Genomic DNA, 24571 nt, shown 5'->3' on the forward strand with positions numbered 1-24571 from the left:
CGTCAGTGCTCCGAAAAAAGATCAGCTCGCCTCGATTCACCATTCGATGACGCACGAAACAACGCCGCAGCTGCGTCGCCCGCCGGCTCACAACACGCCATGGCCTGTCGACACGAGGCGATGGCGAGCACTCTGATCCCACTCGCTTGAATCCTAACCACCGCGGTGGCTCAGTTGTTAGCGCGCCCGGCTAATAAGCCGGAGTACACGGCTTCGGTTCCGGCCGCAGCGACCTCGTTTCGATGCAGGCGAAACTTTATAGGTGCCCGTTTGATGTGCGATGTCAGTGCACATTGAAGATCATCAGGTGGTCGAAGTTATTCCGTAGCCCGCAACTACGGCAACTATTACGGCGAGAGCCTTTAATGCCTCATACTGTCGTTATCAAGACGTGTTAGCAAATGTGTCCGCGTTTCGGATGCATGCCTTATATGGGCATATGCCAATCAATAGTCAATCGATACTTAATCAAGTGCAATCGAAAGACATCGGAACATGACATAAAGGGATTTCATGATTGTATCATTGTACTTAATGCCTATATAATTAATGCCTAAATAATTAACCTTAACTAACCCTAATGCCTAAATGACTAATTGGTAATTAGTGGTAGTTAAGAAGTGGCATATGGGGCTGTGCGCTGCGCCTCTACCTTAACTAACACTAATTAATCAGTGTACTACTTAAGGTCACGTTAACTATCCCTGACCATACATTAACTAGCATCAAGAACTGCTTGACTGCTTGAGAAGAAATGCTTGATAGTCAAGTCATGCTTGACTATCATTAACCATCATTGGTAGAGAGAGGGTGTGGTAGATGGTCCTTGGGGATCACAAAATGAACAAGGGAGGGGAAAACCTCATGTTGCTTGAGCCAACGTTTCGACAAGGGGACTGGTCTTCGTCTGGGTAAAGCGTTCATCATTGGCAGGGATTAAATAGGGCCTTCGCTCCGCGGAGGAAGGCCCCGGGGGTGGGGAAGGAAAGTGGTGTGAGAGGGGATGCGTGTCAGGAAGAGGAGGAAGGTAAATCCTGATTCTTTCAGCTGCAATAGTGTAAAAACTTATATCCCGAGGGTGTGTAATGAACAAAGTCTTTGAAGGGGCTGCGACGGGGGGTTGGCGCTGGGTTGACCTGAAAAACTCAGATAAGAGGATTAGTCAGCGTGGTACAGGGAAATGAGAACAAGGCAAACAAAATAGGCTGGCACCGGAAGGAGTACGAAAGGGGGGACATTTCCAAGGAAGGACAAGGCAGGGGGGGGGGGGGATGGCTCGAGTTCAGAGAAAGCCAAAAGGTGGGGGCAGAGGGGCTTACAGGAATGTCATGGTTTCCGAGAATTGATAGTAGGGGTTTAGGAGGAAAAAAAGGGTGAACAAAGGGAGAGGGTGAGAAGGCCGGAAATGTGGTGGAAGATATGACGTGGGAAGGGTGCAAAGAGCGATAGTATACTCAGAAGTACTTGTATTTGGGCGTGTTGGTTCATAACTTTTCAGGAGGACACAGGGGCGCAACAAAAGACACAGACATAAAAGCAGACAGGGACAAGGGCTTGTCCCTGTCTACCTCCACGCCCGCGCCCTCCATCGCGCCCCTGTGTCCTCCTAAAAAGATAATATACTTATGCGAGGTTCTAGGAAATGGTCTGACCACGTGCAAGACATTTGTTAATTTAAAATGATGCTAACCCTGAAATGTACCTGAGAGATTCCAGGTTTCCTCTGGACATGTTAATCCCTGTTGGTTGCAGTGTTTTAAATTTGTGGATTAGGAATGCTTCTCTGTATTTTCTGTCCCTAGTCGATTTGAAGCCTGACTGAAGAATGAACAATTTGAGTTCGTCGAATTTGTGATGGCGTTGATTAAAATGGGTCGACACTGCCTTTTGTTCATTCCGTCATTATTAGTTAGATGTTTCTCGACGTTTCATAGACATTGTGTCGAACATTCTAAAGAGTTCCCTCACTTGACAGGTGAGTGACAGGACATGATGGATGGCATTAGAACAATAGTAAAGACCAATTAGCCTAATTAACCTTTCTAGTCAGACCACATAAATAAATATAACCGAGTAGGAAATTGGTCAAGTTGAGAACACAACCATGGTCTCCGGAGTGCGAGATGAGCACGCTAACCACTCCGCCATGCTAGCTCGGTGGTTTGGAATAAACAAAGACGCTTCTAGGTAATAAGGCGTATTCGTTCACTTCCATCTTCCTCCTTTCCCTTACGGCGAGGTTCAGGTGTCCACCGAGATATGCGAGAGAGTTACATTTCCTTTTCTCAAAAACCAATTTACCGTTGAGCAAGGCGTAGAGCCGAATGGGTGATGGCGTTCTGTGGACTCCCTGGCACGGTTGCAAGACGCTGTCGCGTTCTACTCTTATGGCTGTTTCACATGGTGCGATTGTTGCCGCAGCGCAGTACGATTTCTGCCGGTGTGCGACAGAAATGCGCGTCGTTCTTGTCGCAGGGCCACTGCGACAGAGTTTCAACAAGTTGGTCGCACTGCCTTGCCACTGCCGCAGCGTCGGTGCGATCGCAGTGATGGTCACAGTAGTCAACAAATAGCAGCTCAGCGACATGAAAGGAAATGACGGAAGGGAAACCGTCGAAATCTGGCGTCGGCATTGTTTTGACTACTTTGCGCTACTGACAGGTCCTTAGCGAAAGAAACGGAGGCTAGAACGGTCGCTCTAGGGTGCCACGGTTGAATGCTCAGTGTCAAAGATGACGCGCCGGAGGCCGACCCCCGCGCAACACTTTGCTGACTTTGCGGCGAGATGCGCGTAGTTGCGTAGCTGGTAGCAAAGGCAAAAAAAAAATCTCGAAAGCGCTTTATTGAACATTATAATACACCACGGCTCAATATAATTACCCGTGATTACGAAATCAACGCCTGCCACGACGTTTGACATTTATTGCTGCCAAAGAATTTTTGGCCACTGAAAGGCCGCACCGACGGTAGGGTGCCGACGGTACCCACTGAAATCGTTGGCATGTGAAACGGGGGCTGCGATTACCGTCGCAACGACAGTGCTACCGGGCCGTATTTTTTCGTTCGCGTCGCACCTTGTGAAACAGCCTTTAGAGGCCAAGCTTCACATCTTAACCACACATCAGTGACACAAGCAGCAACATTGCACTTAAGGCTATCGCCCCACCGAACTTTAGGTCAACCAAGTGCCCCCTGATTTTTTCTATTTCGTCTTTCACTCCTACCTTCCTCCGTTCCATCACGGCGCGGTAGAAGGGTCCACCGAGAAGTGAGACGGTTACTGCGCCCTTTCTGTTCCTCAAATACCACTAATTCTGGCCTCACCATCCTTCCTCTGACACCTTGGCGCGCCTTTATTCTACACTTCTTCCTCCCACTCCTTCACATTACATACTTAAGACTTTTCACATATTATCGTTGCTTCTCCCCTCTGCTCTTGCAAGTAGCTAATTATGCGGAAAGAGGGGTAAAATTGTGTTCTAGACCTACCGCGCGGTCGAATGTGCTAGAAAGCCAGGCTACTGAGCCGAATGATCCGAGTTAAAACTTGGCCGCGGCGGCTGAGTTTCGATGGAGTAAAAACGCAGTGTGATCGTATGCTGCGCGATATGAGTATACATTAAAGACCACCAGATCCTCAAGTGGTGAAAGTTATTCTTGACCCTTGCACTGCCGCGACTTTTTCTGCTTACATTCATTTTTCAGCACGATAGCTAGGCGGGTGAGTTGGAGATACATTTTCCGAAAATAACAGCGCGAAAAACCGACGGGGACGTAGGTTCGAAAAACACAGGACTAGCGCTGACTCTCAACCAAAATTAATCACAAGAAACAGGTAAATATAAGACAACAGGCAACAACCGAACAATAAAACTAAAAGGCACGTCTTACTATGTTGGGTGAAGATAGGCAACCTCAATGTCACGCAGGAGGAGGGATGGTTTGCTGACGCACAACCTTGGTTTGTTTCTCATTTAGTAGGCTTCTACGATTTTCCTGGTCAATTCGGCGAGATTTTTGTACAATACGTCACTATAGTATAAAGAAGGAAAACAAGATTTACAATCTCGGCAATGATCAATTAAATTACTGGAGCGGGTAGAATCTAATGAGTTAAGATGTTCTCTGAGCCATGTGTAATTAATACAACGTCCCGTTTGACCTATTTAAATTTGACAACAGGATAGAGGCATTTTATAAATGACGCATTTAGAGCACGGAAAAAGTTCCTATCATGCTTAATGCCACAAGACGCTACAGATTTATTAGGATGGCAACCCTTATTTACAACGATTGAACAAATTTTATTGAGGTTATTTGGTGCCGAAAAAACCACATCAACTTCTTACCTATGGGCCACATCTTTAAGACCCTGTGACAGGCTGTATACATAGGGAAGGACTGCGCGCTTTTTACATTTCTGTTCTTTCTGCGAAGAAAGTGACAAAGCCGAGCCAGGACAGCGCTTGGCCTGTGTGTTCCTACCCTCCGTCCCCGTTTTTCACAGTGTTATTTTTTTTAAATATTCATTTTTCATCCCTTCCCTCAGGGCAAGGTTGAGGTATCTATTGATACGTTACAGATTCTGCGCCATTTCATTTCCTGCAATACAATTTTCATTTTAATTTTTGATATGATTTCGCTGAACGGGGAATAACGTGTGCCACTGGAAAGCAAAGTGACGTTTACACACTATTTTTCATCTTCAAACTTTCTTGAGGTGTTGCTTTACGGTGTGTTTCTTGTGCCTTCCCACCACTGTGCCACCTACACCGGTTGTGTAATACCCTCTTCAATAGAGCTTTTAGGTGTATTTGAACCAAAATAAATGCTGTAGAAAATAAAAGCCCATGCCTGGAGTCAAAGGTTTGAAACACGCTGGTGGCTTGCCGTATGCGTCCCGCCTGGCACCAAAATTACAGTATTTGCTTCAAAAGCATATGTCAGCTTCACGGCCACACTTGTTTTTCTTGCAAAAACAACGAAAAGGCATCGGACTAGTTGTTACGCATTCATGGTTAATAAGCGTAAAAAGACGAAGAGAAGAAGACTACAACACGACCCAAACGCTCACTCGCAACTGAACGTTTATTGGAAAAAAACAATATGTAGACAAAAATTCTATCTGACTACTGCCGAGCATGTGACCGGATAGGAAAGCGCAAGCGATGTGCGCCAAAATTGGATAATATCATCGTGTTCTTATACACCATAAAAAGTATCGCTACCAGACAGTACACATTCATTGTAGAAACGAAAAGAGCAAGGCGCCTGTTAATATGCGTGAACTTCGGACGGACGTCAGCAGCCTTCAACATCACACAAGGAACGAGCCACCGGTAGACCGGTACGATATCAGGCGCATTTTACAATTTAGGGCATACGTGCAGTTCTTGCCAAAAGTAACCGGGCAACGGTGGTTCCTTTCTTAGCCGCGTAACTATGCACTTACAGCAGCCCTTAAGCTCTGATTCTGTGTGACGTAAGGTGAACCCTTGTCCACACGTTTTCACACCTTTCGGTCTTTAGGGATGCCGTAAAGGCTCAGTTGTACGGCCGAGAAGCAAAAACCTGCTGCTCGGTCACTTTTGACAAAGGGGGTACGTATATATGTCTCTGAAGCCTGCTTCGTGGAAAGCTGAATACCTTCGTACCGGGTCGTGAGGAAAGTGCCAGATGCATCCACCTGGCAGGGCTTTTTCTGAGTGAAGGCATGGGTGAATGATACACCTGGGTGAAGATCTTCAGGGTAAAGGCCTTTAGGTGAAATGCCTTTAGCCCGTAAGGGCTTTAGAGGGGCTCTGAAGGGGGGCTCTCAATATTGTTGTGGTATTCCTATGATGCTAAAGGACGCGTCTTCATAAATATCCTCGAGCAAAATTTTTTTAACCCATTTCGCGGAAGCTCCCTTATATGCAGTTAAAATTTGATTTTCCCAGTTTTCGTGCCCGTCTCTCTCCTCTCCTCACATTTGCACACCGAAACGTTGGCACTCCTCCGCCGGCCCCGCCCACTCGGCCCTTACGCCGGCTACCAATGAGCGGGGGTTCCCCTGGGGCGAAGGTTCCGGCCGAGGCCATGGTATCTGCGTGACGTCAGCAAGGGCTGGCACGGCGAACCAATGACAGCTCTCCGCTGCTGACGTAACAAGCCCTGCATGACGACTTGCGCGCGGATTCGGGCGGAAGCCCGTCACCGCTGGTTGCCCCGAGGTGCAGAAGCACGAATTTTTAAAAATAAATTCTTAATGATCGGCTCGCTTTTGAGGTCTTGTAAGCGGTATGAATGCTCGGTAGATTATACTATACACAATTCAAGCGCATTATAGCCAACTTCAAACGCCCTTCTCAGGAACCCTTTAAGAGTTCTCCGTAACCAGCGCGAAAGCACGATGTTGCGTGTTTAGCAATGCTAAACCATCTGAGGCCCGGTTGTGGGCGACTTGAGTAATGTGTTTGGCGCAGTAGCCCTATGGCCCCTACTCAGCGATTTTGCTGATGTTTGTCTGTCCGGTCCCACAGTGAATGGTGCCCACCATGCCCACCGGTTAAGATGGCAGTTCAGTTAATAATTAGTCTCGAAAGGTTCCTCCGGAAGAGAAACCTTTGTCTGACAAGTCCCACCGATGGCGGCATTTGCCATCGCAGGGCACTGGCGCATCGTTTAACTGTTGCATCACTGCGCCGGGACGTGTGTGCGTACTTCCAGCAATCTATGAATGTAAAGTAGAAAATTACCAATTCCGCATTGATGGGCACGAAGCCATTATGGCTATCGCGTCATACCCTTGAGCTGAAGTCGAATTGCTGAAGTGCGATTTCGCCGATCTCAGAAACCTGCTTGACCTTCGAACCAACACCGAACCAAAATCGAGGATAAAACCGAAGTGCTACCGCACCTAACTTGCATTCGTCCTATAACCACGCTAAATCCTTCGCCATTTTTTTTCTTACAATACGGATGAGAGATGTATTGTCTGAAAACATTGTTTAATTCAATATCTCTCTACGATCAATCCTGAATTGGCGACCTGCGAAGTTTCCGCACAAAGGGTACCTGCCGCTTTTTTTCTTTTCACGGAGAATGGAAGATTTTAGTTTTGGGTGGAGACATAATGGTTATTTTGGTCAGAAAAGAAGTGTTACGAGACCAGTTCTGCAAATCATGTATTGTGAGCATGCTTTTTTGTTTTCATTTTGTTGTAAGTCTCAATTCGTTGAAGACATCAGAATAGGTAGTTCCTGCGCTTCAGTAGGTAATTATACACTGCTTTGAAGATTCAAGTCAGCAATTACTTTTGTCCCAAAGGAGGCTTGGTTTGGTTTGGTTTGGTTTATGGGGTTTAACGTCCCAAAGCGACCAAGGCTATGAGAGACGCCGTAGTGGAGGGCTCCGGAAATTTCGACCACCTGGGGTTCTTTAACGTGCGAAAGTACTGATGTGATAAAATACTGATGTAATAAAAGGAGAGCAAGAAGTAGTTGCCAGTATTGTGGGGCATAGCTAATCTAAAAATTCAGGGGGCGCTTTGACTGTCTAAAGTGCGTAGAGGCGAAAGCGTTTTCCGCACCACTTTCGCTGCTTCTGTGGCACTGGTGGCGTCACATATAATTGAGTACTAATTACTAAGTGATGACAAATCACTAATTATTGGTTAATTACTGATTATTGCCTGGATACTAATTAACGGCTTATTAATGACGCTTAAGCTTCGCCTTTAGGAGTGGAACGCGACAGCGTGTTGTAGCGCTGCGAGGGAGTCCACGGAGCGCCACCACCCGTTCGGCGCGATGCCTTGCCCTTTGAACGCAACGCTTTTTGAGGAAAGGAAATGGCGGAGTAATTCCCTGTCATCTCGGTGGACACCTGGACCGCACCGTAGAGGAAGGGAGGAACTGGGAGTGAAAGAAGACAAAGAGGGCCCGTAATGAAGAAAATGAAAATTGTATTTGAGGAAAGGAAATTACGCAGTAACTGTCTCACATATCTCGGTGGACAGCCGTCAAAATTCAGGGCTGCACTTTTTTGACGTAAAGTGTGGTCACTGATGTGTGGTTAAGATGTTAAGCTTCGCCTCCAAGAGTGGAACACGACAGCGTCTTGCAACGCTGCCAGGGAGTCCATAGAACGCATCGCCCATTGGGTTCTACGCCTCGCTCCTCGGTAAATTGGTTTTTCAGGGAAGGAAATGTATCTGTCTCTCATATCTCTGTGGACACCTAAACCTCGCCGGAAGGGAAGGGAGGAGGATGGGAGCAATAAAGACGAAAAGAGCTGGCATGGCGGAGTGGATAGCATGCTCGTCTCACACGCCGAAGACCGGGGTTCGATTCCCGAGATCGACCAATTTCCTACTCGGTTTTATTTATTTATATGGCCTGACTAAACGAGTTAATTAGGCTAATTGGGTAATTAAGCGATTAACTAAGCTCAGTCCCACTTACTTGGAGCACCACTATACGATCCCTTCAATTGGTTGCATGGTTACTAGCGAAAGTATAATTGGCCCCGTTTGAAATTCGCGCACTGTGACGTCACGACCGTTTCGACCAATTGAAAAGCGTGACATTTCTGTCGACAACTGCTGCTTACAAAGATGAAACATTAAAGGCTTCCGCCTGTAGCCCATCCAAGTTTTCTTTCTATTACTAAAAGGAGGACAACGAAAACCCATAATAACCATGAGTTGTAAGTGCGGATTCAAGACATTCGCAGCTCTTCGATGAATTCGAAATTACCTTTTGACGATTCGCTACGCGGGTCTACGATGTTGAGCTTAGGTTTCAGATGGTACTTACTGAACCTCAAGCAACACATTACGACAGAAGTTTTAAGACGTAGGTGCCACGAAATTTTGCAATTTTTCGTTAAGGGAATAATTCCAACTCTGCGGCATTCGGATGACGTTCAGACCGCAGCACTTCAAAAAGCACCCATTCTCCTTAATGAAAGTGCAGAAGTCTGCTCTGTGTTCAAGGATGACAAATGACCGCCTCAGAGGCACCATGCGAATCATCTCCGGACAAGACCTAACACCGGATGCTGCATCCCTTGACCCTGCAAAACGTTGTCAATCATCGCGTCAGCAGCACGCTGAGAACTAAAGATGAATAACTCTTAATAAAAAAATAAGAGCTGCTTTCATACGGACAGATATATTCGTTGTTTATTTTATTTTGAAAGCTGTCAGTGACCCGGCTCTCTGTTATTTACGAGTTCCTGGCCCGCGGGTGAGGACATTCACGCAGTGCGGACCGCAAAGCAATAAAGCATACTATAAGCTATGTTATAATTATGGAATATGAGCATCCCGTATTCGCGTTTGCCCACGACATACACTGCAAGCAGCCGCATTCACTAAAAAAAGGACACTAGCCGAGGAAAAAAAGACCCATCGAAAGACATACCGGAAGTACCGAATGAGACAGGGCGGCCGCGGTGGATAGTGCTGCCGCACAAGCACACAGCATCACACTCCAGAATAAAACTAGTGCGGGTACTGCAAAGATTTTTGTAATAGGCTAGCGAAGTGGGCATCGCACCCGCTTAATAACACTTCTTATTGTTAGCTTGCTTCTAATGCCTAATAGTCAGTGTGCTGGGAGTTTAAGTTAGTCTGTTGTGTACCTTAACAAGGCGAGTACCTCTTTATGGGCACGGTAAATAAATAAATAAAAATTTAGCGCAGGGATTGAGGCAACCATACCTGAACTTCTGGGATACACTTAAGCTCCACCTTTAAGGGTATGACGCGATAACCTTTAAAAGGTCCCATCACTGGCTTATCTTGGACACGCAGAGACGAAAGCACTTTAAATATTTTGTAAAAGAAAACACAATGTAAATTTAACGCCTTGCTTAACCTAGTCTTACGATCGTGCCTCTATTTTGATCTAATGGCGGTGTGCTCGGCATTGTCTCTTTTCTCGCGCTATACAGCTGAGGTGTTTCGTATTATGCACTCGGTTGATTTGATTTGCCACTGTTTTGGCAGTGGTTTGAACATAGTCCATGCACACAGGAAATTGCATCATGCCTGCGTCCACTAGCACTAGCGTGTATGACTCAAAACCCAAGGTTCAGAGGCTCGATTGTTGACCCAATTTTCTGAATGTTCTCTTCATCTCAGTTCAGTCACTTTACATGCTTACGTGTCCTAATGACGCTGTGCTCAAGTTCCGCACTTGTAAGCACCAGATTTGTAATGTTTCAATCACTTTTCATTCAACAGCTCCACGTGTGACGTCAAGAGCGTCTCTATCAGTGCGAATTTTCCGCCTAAAAGCGGCGAGCATGCCAGCTACGACCGCGGGACGGATGGCTATCGGGTTAAAATTCGACATCGTGGATAAAACTTATAAATGAGGTGTGTTAGTAGGAGTAGTGTGTTCACAAGTTTATGCAAAAAAAGAGAAAAACATCTGAATGTTTACATTTTACTTTCCGCTTTTTAAAAGGATTCAGAGTCAAGTGCAGTGCGAAATGATGACATGAAATAGAGTGGTTTCCGGTTGTGGTCATCATCAGCAATTGCTCAAGAAAGAAAATAGACTCCGAAGTCGCAGTGTTGGCTGTATCTCATAAAACGCAATTGTTTTTGCTACACTCATGCCTTCGCTTGTCTTTCTTGGTGCCTCACCCACGATGCGAAGCCTGAAGCAGGGTTCTGTGAATGTGGTGATCCTGAGCGACTATGCGGAAATAAAGGAGTTCTTCAGCAGGCCAGAACTCCAGTACCGGCCTACCACGTGGGGTCTGCATATTGCTGAGAAAGGTCAGTCACGGTTAGGGCGTAGGGGGTCAAACTGTTCGCGGAGCGTCGCTAAGAAAACGTCTATGTAAACCACCAGAAAAATGGCTTCTATCCTGTGTGCGGCGGACAAAAGTTTTATTCCTGAAGGCCACATAAATTTATGCAGCTTTAGACACCTTCAGTGTCTTCAACGAACGTTGCCACTTTGTGAATAATAGAAAAAAAATCTTGATGGGCTGCTTAAGGTCGGCCTTAAAGATGTGCGTATATGTGTTCATGGCCATATATGTGACACTGGTCGCTCCGTACTTTAGAGTAATAGACCTCTAGAAGTCCTGATGCAGCTCCTGCCTCAGTGGCATAGTGGTTAAGTGATGCAATGACTCTGGGAATAGCACTTCGCCTGCCATAGAAAAACAAAGTGCCAAAACATTTCTTTTGAATTTAAATGGGTACAGGAATACGGTACCGCATTATCTGTAAGAAATGTATTTTGCTTTCCCCTTTGATTACTAGTCCTAAATATGCGTAAGGTTATGCCGTTAGAGTTGTATGCGTAACGTTACTATTTCGGCACCAATATTTCTTCTGCCTCCGTTCTTGATCTGAGTGATTGCTAAAACTACTGCCATAGTAGCGCACTCAAAAAATTGTTTTGTTTATTTATTATTACTCAGGTATTGGATTTTTGCATGCAATCCCTGCTGAAAAAAGTTATATGATGCAATAACCTCATAGATCGTTCATCATAGAATATCATACAATCTGTATGACATATCATACAATCTGTATGATATATCATACGAATTGTATGATATATCATACAATTCGTATGATATATCATACAGATTGTATGAAATTCTACGATGAATGACCTATGAGGTTATTGCATCATAGAACTTTTTTTCAGCAGGGATATGTTTTGGACAGTCTCTAGCAAAAATAACACGGCGGCTGAATTTCGATGGAGGCGAAATTCCAGACGCCCGTGTACTGCGATGTCAGTGCACGTTAAATAACCCCAGGTAGTCGAAATTTCCGGAGCCCTCCACTACGGAGTCCGTCATAGCCTGAGTCGCTTTGGGACGCTAGACCCTAATACACCAAACTAAACCAATCTAGAAACAATAAAAACAAATTCCGTGGCTGGTGTTCGGCAGCAATGTGGAACAGTATGTTTCCTTTTTCGTGATGTGTAGCTACTTTCCCATCCTAACCAAGCTAACCAATGCCAATTGCAAAAAGATGATTTGTGGCTATGTGCTCTTAGTTTCCAACGAGCCTTACGAGACATTAACCTTTTGTTTGCTTTTTTCAGGGATCACAGTTTTCAATGGAGAAGAGTGGAAGCAGAACCGTCAGTTCTCCATGCGGGCACTCGCCAAGCTAGGAATGGGGAGCTCGCTTATGTGTCAGCACATCCAGGTATGGGCGAGCACAGTGGATGAGTGCCCTGATGCTGTCACTATTGAATTACGGATGGTTCGAAATTCTGGGATGACGACATGGCCGTCTCTCCGGTAGTTACTGTTATTGACCTTGGCCAGAGCAAGGGCAAAATCATAATTGATGGACACAAAATAAAAATATATTGACACTAATGGTGGATGATATACAATTTTACTTTCAGTAGCCTTGTATTACGGAGACACTGCAAGGCAAACAGCAGCATATAAACAAAGCTTGTAGGAAAGCATACGTAGTAATGGTTTCGGTTTTTAGGACAGTATCGTCTTTCTTACAGACCCGTCGTTCCTCCCCTACCAGAATTATTACGGTTCTACAATAATACTAGGCCGACATGTATTTGGGCTCTAGGGTTTTCACTTCAAGCTAACTGAAGAGGCCTATTTGATGGGTCACCATCGCACCAGCATGTCAAAGATAAAAAAATAAACGAACTAGGTCACCAAACTTGACGGGGCCCGGAATACTATAGACAACTAATTCTTAGTTGTTTCCAACTTCCTTCTTTTTAGACAGCCAAGCGGTGTTTAATGAGCGTAAATTTTTCTGGAAGGCCCAGGAGCAACTAGTGAATGGACCGAAAAAGCCTTGAGGCTTAATTCGTACAGGTAATCCTACATGTCGCAGATCAAATTATGGAGGGCCAAAGATCCATTACTTGCTATCAGTGACGCAGCCAAGAATCGCTTTCAAAAAGTATGTCGCTCATATCACCTTCTTAAATCTGGGTTGAATTACTGGCATTTCTTTTTCCCAAAAGGATTGAAGGATCAGAGTGATACGGAGGGTTTGCTTTGCGCGTATGGAAAAAGTGTGGCCATAGATGCAGGGTTTAATATTATTCGATCGTATATCCTCTGTTTGTCATCAGCTTAGCGTATTCTCGAGTTGGTCAATTTGCTCTTAATGTTCATTATATGGCTCTCACAAAGAGCACTTGAACATATATGTCGCAGATCGCATTATGCGGCTCACACTGCAGGTGTCCAATGATACACAAACAGGATAAATACAACGCGAAGATATTGTTACGGCGAAGTCTGTATTGAAGGCTGCGCTGCGATGGCCAGCACTCAGCTCAGACTCCAAGGGCCGAGCTTCAGACTGTCAGCGTCGTCGTCGTCCAGCGGACCGCCACTTCGTCGTTTACGATTCGTTCACGAATCATGCCCGAGTCGAGTCCACTTATACAGCAACCAGTTCACTGGTAACAATATCAACAATATATATTTCTGAAGAAGGAACATAATTGAGCTAAATTTATACTTTCAATCATCGGCGCTGGTGGCACTGAAATACCAGCCAAGGGAGCTAGTATTTAGTCTCTCTGAACTGAAATCTCACTTTTCTTCTCTAGTTTCAACCCCGTTCATGTTTTATTTCGCACCCGCTATACCTGGTTTTACTGAGCATGCATCTGACTATGAACGCCCTTTGAAAGCATGTTCTCGCCTAATAGTTACCGCTTGTTTCTGTCTAAGCATTTTCTGATATTTTGGTCATTGCTAGCAGCGCTGAAGGCACTGCCGCCTGCACAGAGCATGGCCGTTAGACTCGAGAAGAATGGCCCCCACGCAAAGTCGACGATGTTCTGCTGTCAGGGCATGGGCCTCGCATTTTTTTTTATTTCAAACGAAAATCTATTTACAACGGTACAGTACGCACAATGCTCTAGGACCCATAGCCAGAGGCTAGTTTCAGCTCCATCACAATAATGTACCACGCGAAGACGACACATGCGTTCATAAAGTAAAAGTCACATTGTCAACAATTTGAGACTGAAACACAAATTAATTTAAAAAAAAACGTTTCAGGTACATGCAGCGTATGCTGGAGGAACTGTTACAGAGGTATCGTATTTTTTCGAGGTGGTTTTATTTGTCCGCAGCGATTTCTCTTTAATCTTAATCTCGAAAGTTTACCTGTGTAACAAAATACCTTGTACTCCAATTACATGCCGACCTATGCAGTGTAGGCTATTTATAGCCGTGTAAAGAGTGGTCAGTGATGAGCGTCGGCTATTGAAATAGCAGGACAATTTTTACAGAGATAGCAGCAGATCTCTCATCCCCGGGTTTCGCGGCAATACGGCATCTGCAAGCATGACGGGTAACAGCTAGAAAACATCAATTGTCACCAACAAAACAGGCGCGGAGGAGAGTGTGAGCACTGCCTGTCTCATAAACGAGGCGCTTGATTGGTCGGTAGCAGCTAGGGGACGGAGAGGCGGGTAACTGGCCCGTCTGTGACGTTATGCATGTATACAGCTGGCCAATAGCCTGCCCGCTCATAGTGGAAGACGGAAAGTATGGGGAAAGATGCGTCTTCGATCATGCCAGTATTGCGCCTTGCACGTGAGCGGGAACGCAAGCGGTGTTTTCTTCTGAAGCAGGGTTACTTCGCAATCCCACAAAGCACCGCTTCACAGTCCCCGTCCTTCAAATGTGCGCAGTTAAAGTGCTTCGGCAAACGGTAAACGCTTCCGCTTCTATAGACAAAGGTGCTGTAGAAGCTACTTAAGGATCTAATAGACAGATCAACTGGTAGTGTTAGGCTATGACTTGCAAACATCATTTCGCCTCAGCATCCATACCAAACCAGTTTCCACTGCATTGCCACAAGGGCATTTCATTGTGCTTCGCGTTAGCAGAAAGCTAGATTTGCGTTAAGATTTTGTTGCGAATTTTTTCTCTCCAACCGTTTTCTTTGGCTATTTCATGCCTTCGCGCTTGGCACATTTCAGTTGCCCAATTTGTTGCAGAAATTTTGTGATTAATTTTGTCGTAATAAAAATACTACTTTTGGCAGCTTGAGAAATGCGAGGTGGAGGTGAAGGATGCATTGTAAGTTCGACTTGTTAGTGTCCGATGTCTTGTTGGTATTAGTGTTCCAGGGCATTGAACGCTTCGTATTTATTTTTAAAAATCTCACGCTTGGCAAAAGAGGTAAAAGTAAAAGTAAAATCTAGCGCTCGTCATTCATGTCACTTTGGCTTCTGCCCATGAACAGGAAGAAGCCTCCCACCTCGCGGATACCCTTGCATCTCGACGTGGCTGCCCCGTGGCTGCTCGCTCGTACTTGCAAAAAAGTTACATGAATTCCATCTGTCGATATCTTCTCGGCTACCGGTACGACCTGGAAGACCCCCGGCGTAAAGCGCTGGACGACGCGGTGTCCGAGTACCGGCTGCAAAGCGCCACAGCACCAGCAGAACCCCGCGCTGCGTGGCTGCGTCGGGCCCTGCTCGACCGCCTGTGGCCAAGATCCACAAGCGCTAAACGGCGTTCCATGACTACCACGCTCAACGCCGTATCCAGGTCTGGGTTGCCATTATGCTCATTCAACACATCACGCCTCTCTTGTTCATTTTGGTAGTGATAGGGGATGTGCTACTTAATACTGGATGTCCTGCGAAAAATAGCCAGCGTAATTGTAAGTATTTGCGTTTGTTAATTGAACTTCAGTGATTGCGAGCAGAGTTTGCTAGGAGAAGGTATAAACCTTTGGGCAGGGTAGCATGTGTGTGTGTGATCGAGAAAGAGCTTTACTTTGAAGATGTGTGCTAACGAAGGTCGAAGTAAAACGTCTAACGCCTGTTGCTTCGCAAGAACCACCAGACAGAAAAGGACAACGAGAGGAATCACAAAAAAAATAAGGGCAAGAGTCGACGACGCATCTCGTGGGTTCAGAACTTTATCGTTTTTATACCTAAGGGCATTTTTAGTTAATTGGATGAGGAATACATGACGAAAACGGAAAGCGAGTAACAATATGTGCACTCTTTAGCTGAGGTGTCTGAGAAGCAATCTTCCTGGTTTCTACTCTCCACTCGCATTAGCTGCTATTCGACGCTGTCGACTTCTTTCCAGGTGTAAACGTAAATAGGCATCCGAACCTTTTTTAATCATTCAATTCCGCAGCTCGATCTGAAGGTGGCTGTGTAATAAGGAAATAATACTAATACTTTATAATAACAGTTAATAAGGAAACGCCAGGAACGTGTCAGCCTGAACGGTGGTGATGACAACATGAAAATAAATTGAGGAGCTAAAACTACCATATCCTTGGCTTCTTGCTTACATATACTTGTCCTGTTCTCTTTTGTTGCTGACATAATAAAAACCGTACATTGTTTCTCTCCCTTTCTGAAATCTAACTCCTTGCTCCTACATTACGTGTTTCATTTGGGAGAAGAATTCGGAGAACAGCCCACCAAAACATCTCCAGAAAGAACTTGGTCTCTATACAAAATATAAAACCTTGAGCATTAACCATCGCAGCAGGAGTCTTATCGAAAAAAAAAACACAATTTGCACCTGCATCATCTGCTCTGGGCAGACAACGTTTGTGAACACCAGACCTTGAGCAGACATTGTTGAAAAAAGCCGTTCTGGTTGGCGCCACGGAGTGCTTCTCTGAGCATGCAGGCTTATTTATTTAGCTTTAAGTATCACAAACTCTTCTGAAGCTCAAAACAAATATGCACTGACGTGCTCCATCTGTGACACTACCTACTTTCCTATACTGAGGTGTACTGACCCATAATAATCTGCAAACTGAGCTTGCAAGAAAATACTGCCTATGCATAAATATGAAAGTCTTCTTCCTGGTATCTACTACATTCATGTTCTCATCCCGTAGTGCCATGGGCATGAAAGTCATCTTCGTCGTACTACTGAATTCACGTTACCGTCCCGTATGTGATTTGATAGCTTTGGGAAGACGCTCCCTTTAAAGCTCTTGTTACCTTATATGACACCTTTGCCCGATTGTGTTCTGTATCGCCTTATGTCAAATCGTTTTATTGCAGTGGCGTCGAGAGAGAAAAGTTCATGCGAGAGATTGACATTACATGACCTTGCGCGAGATCTGGAGTCGCTCTCAAGCTGTCTTCACTTATCCTCGCTAACCCTGATTAATTAGTAGGTGTTTAAATTCGATATCTCCCCCCACACAGTACCTACAGACTTGAGGCAGAAGAGTTCATTTTTCATTTTTTTCCTTAGTGCAGGGAAAGAATGGTTATTACTGAAAGATTTCAGAGTTGATCATTATGTTTAGTATAACCCAGTGCTACTCAGCACCTTCAACGGCTCTTTGTGTGCTATTACAAGTGTCGTATAATTTTCATCTCATTGTATACAGATGCAAAATAAAGCTGCCCTACTATTGTCCACGACTAAGAGAAAAATTACACAGAATTTATGCTTTTTATTCTCAGGCGTTTAATAGAGATTAACCGCGACACGAAAAGGGATCAACGTGAACGGAGCTACATCGACCTCTATATGGAAAAAATACGTGAAGCCGAGAAACAATGCGACCCTTACTTCAGATGTGAGTACCGAACACTTTGTACATTGAGGTCTTCCTCATGTGCTCAGCTGAGTGCGTTGCGATGCGCGAGAATTCTTGCGCGAGCAGAATTTTCCCACAAGAGATATTGTGTATCTTGTACAAGTGTTAGCCCAGCCAGAGTAGCAGCATTTGCTCTGCCCAGAAAAAAGCCCAACTTGAAGTAAAGACCACAGTAAAAGCAACTAGAAAATTTTTGGCGAACATTTCAAAATATGCGCCCCAATTAAAAGTAAATAACATATACGAGCTGACTACTTCGTTCTAAATCTACAACGCATTTACTCTTAAGAGGTTGACACAGTAAAACAATATAATCTCCATCGACCGCGTTAAATGATCCAGGTGCTTGCTTTAAGAAATGGCTGTTGCTCTGCATTCGCCACAGCTTGCCTGTCTTTGAAATGTTTTTCAGTTGACGCCATGGTAGGGAACATGGTGGATATACTCACAGGAACAGCCGTGCTTGGCCCCCTCTATCTCCACTGGAACCTCCTCAATCTAGCGACCCGTGCGGACACACTGCAAGCAGAGCTACATCAGGAGATTGACGCTGTTGTGGGCTTCGACCGATCGCCCATATGGGAGGACCACACGCGTATGCCGCTCACCATGGCGACGATATGGGAAATGTTCCGCTGGAAAGTGGCCACGCCTTTCAATATACCGCGAGGGTGGGTTCTTCAGCACTATTTCAGACATTGAGGAAGGTTGAGAATATGTGGAAACGAACTGTGAATATATGCAAACACAAATGTCCTGCAAACTTATGCGTTCATGCGAACACACTTTAGCTATACATGCATACTTGTGTTCTTTTAGAAGTAGCTGATAGGCTTTTTGCACAAAATCAGTGGCCACATGGAATAATGCAGTAGATTCGAACCTGATGTAAACATAGGAGAAAGAGGAGAATAAGGCAGCGACCTGAGGTGGGAAAGTTTCCAGCCATAGGCTAGTTGCAGCTTATGCAGAACAGGGTTGTTGGAGCATAATAGTATAGACAGTTGGCCTGGTGGTACTGATGATACTTCAGCGTTAAAACAGTGCTGATAGTAAACCGAATTTTGAGGGCTTGAGAGGAAAATAATGTTGTTTTAGAGGTCTCTCCAGAAATCACGAAAAGAGCCATCCAAATAAGAGAGGAAAATAATAAAACCACTTTAATAAGCATGGTTGAAGTAGAGATTGCGGAAAAATAAGCCAAATTCGCTAAACGTGTCTTCTTACGAGGCTGAAGAGCTAAAAATGTTCCACATTTAGCACACCCGCGATACGTGGAAAGTGGGGCAATAGTTCTTCTGTCAACACCCACTTCCTCCTCTTAGCCATAACTTTAGGAAGGGCTCACAGAGTATACCCTGCACTGCATAGGCCTACATGACGCTAATTATAAAATAACAAGCTCTAGTCGTTTCGTATTATCGCCCTTTATCCGACGGACTTGTACTCCGTTCTTGAGTCGAAGGTAAATCGATTTTCAGTTTTTCGATAAAACATACAGCGAATAGGAGCTCCACATCAGCAGGCAGGGCAGGCAGGACAGGCAGGGCAGGGCAGGGCAAGGCAGGGCACGGCAGGGCACGGCACGGCACGGCACGGCACGGCAGGGCAGGGCAGGGCAGGGCAGGGCAGGGCAGAGCAGGGCAGGGCAGGGCAGGGCAGGGCAGGGCAGGGCAGAAGGGCAGGGCAGGCAGGGCAAGGCAGGGCAGGGCAGAAGGGCAGGGCAGGCAGGGCAGGCAGGGCAGGCAGGGCAAGGCAGGGCAGTTCAGGGCAGCGCAGAAGGGCAGGGCAGGGCAGGGCAGGCAGGGCAGGCAGGGCAGGCAGGGCAGGCAGGGCAGGCAGGGCAAGGCAGGGCAAGGCAGGGCAGGGCAGGGCAGGGCAAGCAAATTGTATGTCCATGATTTCAAAAATGATCGCAGAAGTGAATTCATTCTGTGCTGTCAACGCACTGTACAGTAAGCATATATTCTACTGCCTTATCGAAGCGCACTACCGGATAAAACACTGTAAAGTAAAGGCGCCAAAAACCACACACACACAAGAGAGGAGAACGGGACAGAGCACCTTGTGTGTGTGTGGTTTTGGCGTCTTTACAATCCATTACCAACTAGCCCCGCAAGAAGTTCTCTTACGCGGATAAAACACGTATAACGTACTGCTTAGCGCAGGGGGGCGCTGACTATATTACACAAGGGCCGCCACAAGATGACAAGCGCAACCTAGTAACCTTTAAAGTTCTGATAACGCCCTCGGTAGGCAGGTTGTCTGGGGTCATCAATGTTAGTTTACAATAGAAAGTTAGGGGGGCGGAAAAGATTAAGAAGTTTGTAAGCCTTTGCCCTGCAGTGGTTGTAGTCACGCTGATGACAATGGACGTACTTACGATTGGAAAAGTGCGTAGGATATCTGGTATTTTTTTGTACACATCACATAGTGCGACGTCTTGACGTACAAAAGCAAGCTGCGAATTTCGAGAAATTTCGCAGGCTATACATTTGCCAATATATTTTATTCCTGGCGTATATTGCTATGATGTATAAAATGCAAAAGACAACTGCATTCTTTCAGAACTGCATTCAAGCTGCATTCTTTCAGAACTGTACGAAGACAATGTGTTTCAGATGTGCTAAGAGTCCTTAGGTTCGGTCAATAGAAGTATGAAGGTTTAATCGCTGCAGTATGTAATGGGGTATGGTTGCCATTATGCTTTGTCATTATGCTTGAGCAAACTGAAAATTGACACGCGCACATTTTGTGGGGGTTATAGCATCATCATCATAATCATCATCAGCCTAACTGCTCACACTGCAGGGCAAAGTCCTCTCGCATGTTTTTCCAATTAACTCTGTCCTTTACCAGTTGCAGCAACCATATGCCTGCAAACTTCTTAATCTCATCCGCCCGCCTACCTTTCTGCCGCCTCCTGCTACGTTTGCCTTTTCTTGAAACCCACTCCGTTACCCTTGAGGACAACCGGTTGTCTTGTCTTCGCATTACATGCCGTGCCCAAGCCTATTTCTTACTCTAGATTTTGACTAGGATGTCATTAACCCGCGTTTGTTCCCTGACACACCCCGCCCGCTTCCGATCTCTTAACGCAACACCTATCATTTTTCTTTCCATAGCTCGCCGCATTGTCCTTAACTTAAGCTGAACCTTCTTTGTTAGCCTGCACGTTTCCGCCCCACAGGTGAGTACTGGTAAGATACAGCTGCTGTAGACTTTTCTCTTGGGGGATATTGGCAAACTGCCATTCATGATGTGAGAGAACCTTTCATATGCGCTCCAATCCATTCTTATTCTTCTAGTTATTTCCCTCTCATGATCTGGATCAGCGGTCTCTACCTGCCCTAAGTAGACATGTCTAGCTCATTGATCGTGCTTTGGAGTTCAAGTCCTCAATTACTTAGCAAGGCAATGTCATCAGCAAATCGCAACTTACTTAGGTATTTAACATGAACTCTTATCCACAACTATTGTCATTTTAGGCCCCGGAATACCTCCTGTAAGCAGGCGGTGAATAGTATTGGCGAGATCGTGTCTCCCTGCCTGACACCTTTCGTTATTAGAATTTTATTGCTGACTTTATGGAGGACTACGGTAGCTGTGCAATCGTTATAAATATCTTCGAATATTTTCACATAACACACTTCAACACCTTGATTATGCAATGCCTGCATGACAGCTGAGGTTTCCGCTGAGTCCAATGCTTTCTCGTAAAATGAAGGCTACATGTGGAGGCTGGTTACATTCTGCGCATTTCTCGATCGCCTAATTGATAGCGTGAATAAGGTCTATTGTCGCAGTACTGCACTTAATTTAGCCAGCTAATTAAGCGCCCCGCTTATCCGCGGCTTGACGGAGACGGGGAAGTTCATCATCCGGTGCGCATAACTTCAGCCAGGCACTGCAGAAGCAGAGGTAAACTGGATGTTTGGTTTAGAGTTTATCAGGGTTTAGCCTCACAAAGCGACTCAGATTATGAGGGAGGCCGTAGTGAAGTGCTCCGGAAAATTCAGCCCCTTCAGGTTCTTAACATGCACTGATATTCCACAGTACAGAGGCTTCTTGAATTTCGCCTGCATCGAGATTCGACCGCCGTGGCCGAGATCAAACCCGCGTCTTTCGGGTCAGCAGTCGAGCATCATAACCACTGATTCACGTCGCGCGCCGATAAAGTTGAAGTAATAAAGGGATTGAACAGGGACCGGATAGAAAAAAAAGTGCTCTAAGTTTGTATAAAGGGACGGGTAATTCGTGTAAGAGGAATGGGGAAGGAAGATTAAATTCAAATTTGCGAAGGATGTAGGATTTGTATGCAGAGAGGCGGAACAGCAGGGCCGCATCCCAAGGCCGTTAACATGTATGCCGAATAACAAAGGGCTTAATAGAGCAGCTTGGAGGGTAACTGCTAATGTTACCGATGAATCATTGTGCAAGTTGGCAATTAATTCACACTGAGGCCTATCTATTGAAAAAATTGTAATCAAGTGGAAGAAGCTGCGAAATCCAAGATTTGAAACCTTGCTAATGAAAAGACAACGACAACAGCAGCAAAAAACTTTGTTCTGCCGAAAGACTTTCTTGTGCCATTAAAATGTCTAGGCACTGGGGAAAGTGAAAACATTAATTCACAGTTGAAAATCAGTCATCAAAAATCTCATCCTGTTTTGTTAGTGACCGCACCATGAGCAGAAATTCGTCTTGACTGCTATCACACGCTCAACCGTGACCAGCTCGGAAGCAGTTCGCACTCCTATCTTTCATCCAAGCGACGCCGCCATTTCCACTAACAGATTTTCCATACCATGGCCTTAAATGGATTGACGAGCAAAGCGTATGACTAGTGGGAACAGCTGAAACTTTGATATGTTATTTTCAGAGTTGAACGAGACACCAAGATCGGAGAGTACCTGGTTGTCGAAGGCACCATGGTACTCCCGAACCTACTCGCACTGCACAGGGACCCGAAGTTCTGGAAGGATCCGGAGACATTCGATCCTTCGCGCTTCTTGAAGCCTGATGGGAAAGCCCAGACGACGAAACCAGAGGGCATGCTTACTTTCTCAGTTGGTGAGCTATTTTTCTTAACCAAGCTCAGTCATAAGGCGTTTAACGTGGTCTAGCCGATTTATATTCTTGAGAAAGTTCTATTGTTATACAGCTTCGGAATTAGGGCTAGAGAGCTTTAAAAATAAGCTGAACTTTCATCGGCATCTTGCGAGATGGTGACGCAAATCATTTTTTCACTTCAAGCAGCCTTACTTCACTCGCTCGGAGAGATCAGCGTGAACTCATCGCTTCTGACGGATCCACAGCACTCTCAGAACATTTCCATCAAAAGCTTCACTACAGGACCTCATGCTTCGATCGCCGTGTGCCTAGTTTGTACCTTCAAATGACCTTGATGTTCGAAAGGAAAGTAAAGGCGCAAACTGACCTCCTAGGATCTTGGACAACTTAGTGGCGCTTTAAGCTACGAAGCCAATAGAGCTCGGGAGCTTGGAAAGCACAGGAAAGGCGCATAACTGCCCTCTTGGAACAGTGGACACCTCAGCAGTGATTTAGGTTACGTGGCGGTCGTGACAGATGTGCTCTGCATGCATTGGTATGCACAACGTTGTGACACAAATGCGGCACTGAAGCCATAGACCATCGGCGTTCATTGTGTTAATTGGCGTTGGCATTGACAACGTTTTACACTCCGATGATATTAAGGAAAGAAGTGCGCACAACTGGCTCCCTGGGTCAGTGGACGCCTGTATTGTGCTTATAGTTAAGTGGCGTGATGAGAGAGATGTGGGCTCCACGCGTTAGCGCTGACAACGTTGAGGCGTACACGCGGCACTGCTGCAATAGGCCGCAGCGTTCATTCGGTGAGAAAACTGTCGGGATCAGCCATTAACTGCCACCTGCTAGTGCTGTTGCACTGCCTATTATAGCAGCCCGATACCCGATAGCTTTCGCTCTCTAACCACATTCAGCAGTAGTTGAACGGCAGCTAATTTTTGTTCAAGTGGCCTGGCTTATCGCCTGTATATTATTTTAACTGTCAAATGAGTGTAAAATATGGTGGGTGCTTTGATCCATCCGAAGCATAAAGGCGAGATTCCCCGATTTTTCTTCTTGATAAACTTCTATTGTTGTGGAGCTTCGAAATCAGTGCTAGATAGCTTTAAAAATAAGGTGAACTTTCATCGGCATCTCGCGAGATGGTGACGCTGCTGGTCGTTTTCAGTTTGATCGCTTGATGAGGGTCCGTTCGCCTCAATTGGGAACCTGTCCTGGCACCTTGTGTTCCGGAATGATATGAGGTAGGGTTTAAGCGCAAGCCGTATCAATGAAAGGAAGCACCTTTTTTTAACCTTCGACTCCTTTTCCACACTTGTAGCGCTCAGGGAAAGCTGGCTGACATGTGTGGGAAGGCCAGATATGCATTTTTATAAAAGATCTTGTTAGCATACAGCCTGTTTTCCACTCAGCTAAGTGCTGCAGGCTATCACCCTCAAGCATTGATGATTTGGAAATGCATCTTGGAGCCTGAAGCGAAAGCAATTTCTCTTCATCCAATGCATTTGTGACTAAAAATTGGTCAAAAAATCGATAAGAAATTGCTTTCTGTAGGTGAAGCGGAATATTTTACTGAGTGACGCTGCTCGTGAGAGCATCAGCCCCAAGATACAAACAACGAAACATTTTTTTTATAAGCCAAAGGCATTGTATATTAGTTGATTGCTCGAATCGGTAGGCTTGTGAAAGTCGCAAAGATAATCTGCGAACCTAAAGCAAGAATACATTGAAAGAAAAGAAAAATAGGACCGAAACCTAAATCAAGTTAAAGACAATCCTAGCGAAACGAATCGTTTGCGTGTGAGGCAAGAAAAGAAGGAAACACGAAGATAGCCGACACTATCGCATGTGCCTTCGAATACACTTCAGAAAATGTCATAATTTTTCTATGGAAGAGCCATTTCCTCTTTTACGCGCAGAAAA

The 24571-nt window shown here is 45.5% G+C and overlaps 1 protein-coding gene across 1 annotated transcript in view; it reads left to right on the forward strand.

The window, feature by feature from the left end:
- The window catches only part of LOC149360580 (cytochrome P450 2J3-like), a 36695-nt gene that overhangs the window by 5359 nt on the left and 6765 nt on the right, over positions 1–24571 (forward strand). Inside the window, exons 3-8 of the mRNA XM_089567875.1 lie at positions 10653–10774; positions 12072–12178; positions 15230–15537; positions 17442–17557; positions 17991–18249; positions 22461–22651. Coding sequence (XP_089424001.1) covers positions 10653–10774; positions 12072–12178; positions 15230–15537; positions 17442–17557; positions 17991–18249; positions 22461–22651 — 1103 coding nt within the window. The remainder of the gene's footprint in view (positions 1–10652; positions 10775–12071; positions 12179–15229; positions 15538–17441; positions 17558–17990; positions 18250–22460; positions 22652–24571) is intronic.

The sequence above is a fragment of the Amblyomma mixtum genome, chromosome 2, assembly GCF_055824585.1.
Source record: "Amblyomma mixtum isolate Tamu chromosome 2, ASM5582458v1, whole genome shotgun sequence".
NCBI classification, from domain to species: domain Eukaryota; kingdom Metazoa; phylum Arthropoda; class Arachnida; order Ixodida; family Ixodidae; genus Amblyomma; species Amblyomma mixtum.